At 36.7% G+C, this 8,826-nt stretch overlaps 1 protein-coding gene across 2 annotated transcripts; it reads left to right on the forward strand.

The window, feature by feature from the left end:
- Positions 1–1,294: 1,294 nt before the first annotated feature.
- Positions 1,295–7,932, forward strand: LOC100259547 (protein ALTERED PHOSPHATE STARVATION RESPONSE 1). Of its 2 annotated transcripts, XM_059736205.1 has the most exons (5): positions 1,295–2,523; positions 3,752–3,927; positions 4,252–4,475; positions 5,333–6,141; positions 7,177–7,932. In XM_059736205.1, exons 1-4 carry the CDS (start codon positions 1,605–1,607, stop codon positions 6,135–6,137), a joined length of 2,124 nt encoding a protein of 707 aa, XP_059592188.1. In that variant the 5' UTR covers positions 1,295–1,604; the 3' UTR covers positions 6,138–6,141; positions 7,177–7,932. The 2 variants fall into 2 exon arrangements, with proteins under 2 accessions (XP_059592188.1, XP_002281782.1); XM_002281746.4 differs by having other exon boundaries at positions 5,333–7,932.
- The last annotated feature ends 894 nt before the right edge of the window (positions 7,933–8,826 follow it).

The following is an 8,826-nucleotide window of genomic DNA, read 5'->3' on the forward strand; positions in this document are numbered from 1 at the left end:
TATTTCATGTTGCTAACCATATAAGTTATATTTGATTGGTAGGATATAACATGGGATAGAATAAAAAAAAGGATATTATATTTCCTCTCATATTTAAACGGTAAAAAGTTATTATATCACTTAACCTCTCCTATGTAACCAAACATATGGGATATATTCTCAATCCATTTTTTTTTATCCATTTTATATGGAATATGTTAATCTTATGTTTATATATTGAATAATATAATATAAAAAAATTTATTTATAAAGTTTAAATATTTCAATCATGAATATTGTTAAATATAAAAGAAACTTCACTTTTTCTACATAAAAAATATTATATATTCCATATTATTGTTTATTCATTTCATAAATTAAATATAAATATAATATAGCATAATATATCTCATTTTATATGTTACCTTATAATATCATGTCCATATGATATATATATATATATATATATATATATATATATATATTAATGTAGATATAATATCATTAGGAATAATAATGGAAAAAATATATATGATATCCAAGGTGTATGTTATTTATATTTGATTTGTAAAAGGGGAAAAATTGGATGGAATCCATATCACATTTTAATGTTAGATATTTTCTTAAAATTATATTGCATTTCAATAGTGGCTATTAAAAAAGAATATGATTTGGAAATGATTGTTTAATAAGTTTTTATTTATTTGGTAATAATATTCTTGATTAAATATTTAAAACTTATAAAAAATGTAATATTATGTTATTAAATATATAAAAATAATTTTTTTTATATTAAATATATACAATATGACTATTATTTTATAATATATTTTATACATATTTTTTATTTCTTCCTTAATAATAAATTTAATTTATTTAAATTAAAATGTGCAAAATAAGTAATATAAAAAATAAAATAATAATAAGAAGAATAAATTTATGATTGTAAATTAAATTTTAGATTATCAAAATAAAAATAAAAAATTGAATAATATGTCACCACTTACTTTATATTGAACAAGAGGCATGATGATTGATGTGATGATGACTGAAATAAGATCTGTCATCCATAGCCATCCAAACATACTCTCACGGGTTATCGTTCTATTTACCTTTTATTTATGCTTAAAATTCGGATAAAAATTTTGAAATTGAACCGTTAAAAATAGTGTACTAACTCCATTGGTAAATTGGCAATACTAACACCTATAGTAAACGACGTCGCTTTATGACCTTGAAAAATGTGACCGTTATTGGAAATATGGTGTGAGAGGGATACCAGGAATTCAAAGGGAAGCGAGTAGAGGAGAATTGTATACTCTACCAAAAGCACGAAACCCTCCACTCTCCTGCAGTACCAGTCTGGCTGTGCTTGTCAGCGTCTCTTTTTCATACTCTCTCCTACTCACTCCCATGTGTTCTTCCCATTCCCCCCACCACGCCTTCTCCGTCTCCGTCTCCTCCTTCTCCTAACCCTAACCCTAATAAATCCGTCTTCGGCCTTGAAGGTTTCTGTTGTTGTTTGCAGTAACTGCCACATTTTCTTTCTTCCATGCGAAACGATTTTTTTTTCTTTGGATTTTACGTTGGGTGAATCGATAAGAGATTGAAAGAGAATCGGGAAAATGGGGTGTGCGCAATCGAGAATTGAGAATGAGGAGGCGGTTTCGAGATGCAAAGAGCGGAAGATACTCATGAAAGAGGCGCTGGCGGCTCGCAACGCCTTCGCTGCGGGGCACACTGGTTACACCATGGCCTTGAAGAATACCGGCGCCGCGTTGAACGACTACGGCGAAGGAGAAGCCGAGAATAACCACGACCAGCATCTCCATTCGGCATTTGGAACGGTCTCTGAAGCGGCGGCGATCGATGCCACCCTCCCGCCGCCGCCTCCGCCTCTTCCCAACTACTCACCGAGCCCGCTCAAGCGCGCGGTGAGCATGCCGGAGCTTTCGCCGGTGAAAACGCCCGTTGGGTTGAGTATTCCGAAGGTTATTGAAGAAGATGAGCGGGATGATAAGGATGAGCTGATGCGGCGGCGAAATGGCGGTGGAGCGAGGGAGGAGGAGCCCACTCCTCCGCGGACGCCGGCGATGAATGCGGTTCCGCCGCCGCCTCCGGATGCGAAGGGGATGTCTTGGGATTACTTCTTTATGGTGGAGAACATGGCTGGAACCATGCTGACTGAAGAGGATGAGATTAAAGGTGAGAAGAACGAGGATGAGGGTGAGGTATTTCACGAAATGGGCAATGTGGGTGGCGATGGTGGTGAGGAGAGTGGTGGGGTTGAGCCGAAGACACCGCAGAAGACAGCCGAGAAGGAGGATGAGGAGCTTGTGAAGAAGGCAAAGCAGCTCACACATGCCAATACGGCACCGTTGCCGGAGGTCAGGAGGGGGGTGATTGAGCCTAGTATTAATCTTATGCAGATACTGAATGTGATCGACGATCATTTTCTGAAGGCGTCCGAGAGTGCCCAAGAGGTTACCAAGATGCTAGAGGCAAATCGGATGCATTATCACTCTAATTTTGCAGATAATGGCGGTAATTGCTTTTGCTTTTGCTTTGCTGGCCAATTCCTTTTCTTAAAGTTCTTTAATGCATCTGAAAATTTGGAGATTTAAGGAATCGTAGATCCATTTGAATTCATTTTTCCAGATGATCTTTTCCCCTTTCTGTTCTTGTTTGAATTTATCCTAATTTTCTGATTGAATATTCGGAATCCCCCTTTTCTCAAAGTTTGGTAAATACTCATGTATGCTTTATGTAAAAAGTTGCAGCGGAAAAAAATAATGATGATAATAAAGAAGAAAGAAAAGAAAGCATAGATCTAACCGCATTTGAATGCCTTTTCCCCCTCCATGTAAATAGGGGGTTTACATTAATATGTTTAGTCTGGTTGTGTTTTTTTTTTTTTTTTTTTTTTTTTGTTGTCTTTTCTTTTAGGGTGGGGTGGGGGGTGGTTGTTAAGCTTTTAGAAAGTGCTCCTGAGAAGGTTGGAAAAGAAATATATTTGACTGTAAAAGAGTGGTTTTAATGTTGAAAGCAATGGTGGGTCTGGTGGTAGAGGTGGCAGTGGCAATGGTTGTCCTGGTGGCAGTAGTGTGGTGGTGGTGGTGTAATGCAATATGGACTGGGATGGTAGGTCTTGCCAGTGGTGATGAAGAATGAGGTCCCAGAGGTATGATTGTTGCAGTGGTGCCAGCATATGATGTGGAGGGAATTGCAGTTTTGGCGAGGAAGAGGTATGAAAATGGTGGTGCCTGCAACAGAAGTTTGTTGGTGGTGGATGGAGTATTGATGATGGTGGTGGTGCAACGGGAACTAGTACCATGGAGACGGCACCACAGAGACATGGTGGTGGCATATGAGGTGGAGGCAATTGTGGTGTTTGCGAGGAAGGAAATATGAAATGGTGGTGCAAGAGATGGCAGTTGATCGGTGGTGGAGGTGGTGTACACAGTGGTGCAAGTGGAGGCGGCCCTGATGGTGGAGGAGGTGGCCCTGATGGTGGAGTAGGTAGCCCTTTTGGTGGCAGTATGATACAAGGACAAATTATTTGCTTTCTACCGTGGAAACAGTTTTGACTGTTTGGAGAAGTTACAAATCCACTGGGATGACAATGTGGACCTAATTACTTAAGACTTTTTTGTCATTTTTGTTTTGTTTTGTTTTGTTTTGTGTGTGTGTGTGTGAATAGAATCCATTTTTGTTGTTTAATGGAGACTGTCAGTCTCTTGCTAATTAAACTACTGTGCTTTAAGTTTTGCAGGACATATTGACCATTCTGCCAGGGTCATGCGCGTTATTACATGGAATAAGTCAATCAGAGGTATGCACAATGCTGATGATAAGAAGGATGTTTTTGATGCAGAAGAATATGAAACTCACGCAACTGTCCTGGACAAGTTGCTGGCATGGGAAAAAAAACTTTATGATGAAGTGAAGGTACATTTTCGTCATTTCATTTGGTTTGGAATGTTTATCCTTTATCTTTTAGTGTGATAAATTATTTGCTATGCTGGGTATTTTTCATATTACAGGTCATGAGTACCAACTGTACATGATTTCAGAAATCCCAGTTATGTTAAAAATCCTACTGAAAGAACTGAATGCACATGACTTAGAGGTGTATTTTGAGATAGCTGTATGAAGTGAGAGTTTATACTCTTGAATTTGGGGACCTTTTTTTAAAAAAAAATAATACTGGTTTTATGCAAGTTAATCATTGTATATACTGAAATCTTATTTCAATTTGCTTTATGATGATAGGCAGGTGAGCTTATGAAGCATGAGTATCAGAGGAAGGTTGCTTTGCTTAACAAGCAGAAGAAACGCAGTGCCAGTACTGAATCATTGGAGAAAACGAAAGCAGCTGTAAGTCATCTGCATACGCGATATATAGTTGACATGCAGTCCATGGATTCGACTGTTTCTGAAGTAAATCACATCCGTGATGATCAATTGTACCCAAAACTTGTTGCTCTTGTGGACGGGTAAGTTTCCATTCAGGAAATTTGAAGATTCCTTCTCTACATTCTAGTATTTCACAATATTTTTTCGATGAACACAACATAGCTTCTTTTTAAAAGTATCCCCCCTCCCACACACAACGCACATGCTACAGCACTCTTGTTTCAACTATAATTGCTGAAAGAAATATTTTTCTAATTATTTTTTCATAATACATGTCTATTGATTGAACAGATCTAGCCAAAAAGAAAAAGAAATAGAAAACAAACTACAGATTGTTTTGTTCTCTTCCTCTATTATTCAATCTTTAATCATATCTACTGATTGACACAATCTTATATCCCAACACATTACTGGATTTCATTTCTAGTGGACCCTTTTTTACTTAGTTTTTAGTCAGGCCCTTTAACCAACAAAGCTTTTGTTTGTGTTCTTGGACATTGGATCCTCATGTGCTTTTCTGGGCATGCATCATTGTTTTTCTTTATGGATGGTTTCTGACAAAAATAGTATGCTGTCAGTCAAAGTAGTGATCTGAGTCAAAAGTATTCATCTGGTTGTCTTCATTCCAGCACACAAATCAGTAGTTGTGCATTTCTTCAATGTCGTATGTGAACTTAAGGAAGGTGGGGTTTGGTTTTAGGGTTGGCCCATGTGACTTTTTGCCTTGCTGCTGTCATGTTTTGGTTCTTTCATTCTTTGAAACATGCCATTTTCTCTCATACATATCATATGAATGGGCCCTTGCCAACCAACCTCATGCCCTAAATTTGATCTTTCATTGTATGATAGCAAAAATATTCAATACCCATCTGCATGTAGTAGTATCTTCCAAAACTAAATGTGGGGTTTTTTTATTAATCTTTGGTATATGCTGCAGGATGGCGAAAATGTGGAATGACATGTGCATGCAGCACAATAGCCAGCTAAAGATGGTTACAGACCTCAAATCTATTGACATCTCCCAGGCTCCCAAGGAGACGAGCAAGCATCACCATGAACGCACCATCCAGCTCTGGAATGAGATCCAAGGATGGCATTCACAGTTTGAAAAGCTTGTGACCCATGAAAAACAATACATCCAGGCACTCAACAGCTGGTTGAAGTTAAATCTAATTCCCATTGAAAGCAGCTTGAAGGAGAAAATCTCATCTCCTCCGAGACCTCAACACCCTCCCATCCAGGCCCTCCTTCACTCATGGCATGACTCTCTGGAGAAGCTTCCTCATGAGCTTGCCAAATCAGCAATCTCCTCCTTTGCTGCTGTGATAAAAACCATCATCCTTCATCAGGAGGAAGAGATGAAACTAAAAGAGAAGTGCGAGGAGACCCAAAAGGAGTATTCGCGCAAGCATCAAGCATTTCAGGACTGGTACCAGAAATACATGCAGCGTAGGACCCCGCCAGATGAAACAGACCCTGAGAAGGGCGACGAAGCCAATCCCAAGGACCCCATCTCAGAGAAACAATTTGTGGTGGAGAGCTTGAAGAAGAAGTTGGAAGAGGAAGTTGAAGCTCACCAAAGACATTGTGTTCAGGTGAGGGAGAAATCACTGGGAAGTCTCAAACTTCGGTTGCCTGAGCTCTTCCGGGCCTTGACAGATTACACTCATGCCTGTTCTGATGCCTATCAAAGACTGAAGGCCATCACTCAATCACAAAGCGTAAATGGTGTTTCTTCTTAACAATGTGAGATTTTTCTTTTTTTCTTTTTTTTTTCCTTCTTTTTTGTGCTTTAAATTAAACCTCTCCTCTGCTAAGTTTTTGTTTCAGACACCCTTTTCTTCGTCTGCAGTATCTATAGTCTTTCTTGTTCATCTGTAGAAATATTGTTATATATCCGATCATGGGCCCCCAAAGGGGACTATCTGAATTTGAAGCCTAAAAATTAAAGTTCAATGCATTTCTAGAAAAGGTCAAAGAGGACTGAGAAGTGAGCCAAAGGGTGTTTTTATTTTTCTTGAACTGATGAGTTCAGCATAAGGACCAATTCAGTTGCTGACATTATATATGTACCAAGTCTTAATCATGTGGAGAGTGAAAAATTACAAAAGCAATAAGATTATTTGTAGGGCATATATAACATCATATGATTCAATATCAAAATTTAACCACATTTCCCAAACCTATTAGAAAATTCCTCCTAAACCATGACCCTTAATGCTTGTGGATTTATTTGTCCATTTCAAACTCAACCTCAAAATGTCTTGAACTACAATCCAAGTCTTAAAACTGTTGGCAAATTTTTATGGCTCTAATGTTTGAAGATTGAACCTGACCAGTCAGATCATCATCATCATTTTTTTGAACTTTAGAGAAGCTTCTTTCACTAAAATAAGTAATGTGAAAGAAGAAGGAGATTGGTTTGCAGCTATCAAAAATAGACCCTTGAGGCTGGCCTAATTTGACACTTCAAAGTCTGTTGCACTTGCATTACACATTGGCTTTACCTCTGAGCCATCACTTTTTACCTTATTTTACCCTTCTATTTTCTAATTTTATATTTGGTTTTTGGTTTACTTGTTAAGACCCAACTCCCAAAATCAGTAAAATATATATAAAAAAAATGATAAATTATTTGTTAATTTACATTGTAATTTTAAATAAATAAATAAATAAAATAAAAATATCAACTTGAAGTCTTACCATTTTTGGTAAAAATATGGGTTTATCTATCTTGTGCCAGGCAGATTTCTAAGATTTTTTTGTGGGCTTTTTGTGAAGCGAGAGAAAGGAAAGAGTCGGCCAATGAGAAGAGCCAAGTCGAGGACTAGGACAATTATTATATGTAGACGAACCTCGTGGAGGAGTACAGCTTCGAATTGAAGGGCAGAAGTCTGGTCATGCTTACATTTGCTGGAAATGGGGATCAAGCTCTGGTCGAATTCTCGCGGCAAAAGCGTTCGATTGGGCGACTGCAATTCGGGGTCGAAGTGGAGACTACTTTGGAGAAAAATAAAGCAAGAAAACAAGAAAATTTTCCATAATTCTGCCCCTCCATCGCGTCTGGCGTCTTATGACATGGACTCCTACTCGCAGAATTTCGATCAAGGCCCAGGGTGGACGGATCCTGAAAACAGGTTCAGGTCCTTCTCCGCACGCTTCGCTGTTCCATCCAAGATTTTGCAAGATAATGACCTTATGGATCGATGTTGATACATAATGGTATATCTGTTTTCTTTACTATACTGCTATGAAATCCTTCTACTCCTTCATACTCTATCGCCTACCTTTGAGCTAAATCCCTTTTTTTCTTTTCTTTTCTTCTTCTTTTTAAGCCTAGTTGTTAATAGAATAGGAGGCACCAGAACAAGACAAAGAGGAAAAGCTTGGATGTCCCCCACCTTTTTTCCCCCCTAAATTTGGGGCTTTTTTTTTTATCTTTTCCCTTTGGGCCACAAATAAGTTATCCCTTTTCTATGTGGAAAGCACAATGATGAAAAGCACAAGGAATCTTGCAGGATTTGTCTGGGTTTTTAATCTATTCTTTTAGGCTTTGTTTGGTTGATGGAAAATGTGAGAGAAAAAAAAATAGAAAGAAAAAATGGAAGAAAAAAAAAATGAAGAAAAATAATAATGAATTTAAAATTAATAAATTATTTTTACATGCTATTTTAAACTTATTTTACTTATTTTCACTTTTCAATATAAAAATTAAATAATTAAAAAATATATAAATTTTTAATTAATCTTACTTATATATTTTTTTAATTATTTTCTATAAGATAATCAAATATGAAAAAATTATTTTTCTTAATTTTTTTTTTCTTTAATATTTTTCAGAAACCAAACATACCTTAGGGTGTGTTTGGATTGAGGGTCTTAGAGATTCAAATGGCTCCATCATGAGAGTAGTAAACTAAGTTTGGGAGTTGGGACTCATCTCAATTTATCTATGGCTTTACCCCTTGGCCCTTATTCTTCAAGGTGATGAGAATGTTGACAGACCTGCCAACATTCGCTTTGTAGTGGGTATATCTTATCATTTTTTTTTCAGATTGATATAATGCTTACTTTTTATAATCAAAAGGAATTTAAGTATACATACTCGCAAATTAGTACTAAAACTTGGTTGGACAGATCAATTGATAGCTAAGACCAACTCAATTCTGGGTAACCCAAGATACTCAATCCAAATTCTACTTAATCTTAATTTTTTAAATTTCAGATGGAACTCGGGTTAATTAGATTATATGATTTGAACTTCACCTATAATACTTTTTACATTTTTTTTATATATTTATATCAAAATTTAAATAATAAATGAGATCATTTTAAGATAATATAAAAAAATAAAAATAAATTTTTATATATTTGTAAACAATTTAGAAACCTATTGTGGACCCCGCATTTCGGCTCATGCGTTTCCCACTC

Source organism: Vitis vinifera, chromosome 4, assembly GCF_030704535.1.
Source record: "Vitis vinifera cultivar Pinot Noir 40024 chromosome 4, ASM3070453v1".
Classification (NCBI taxonomy): Eukaryota; Viridiplantae; Streptophyta; class Magnoliopsida; order Vitales; family Vitaceae; genus Vitis; species Vitis vinifera.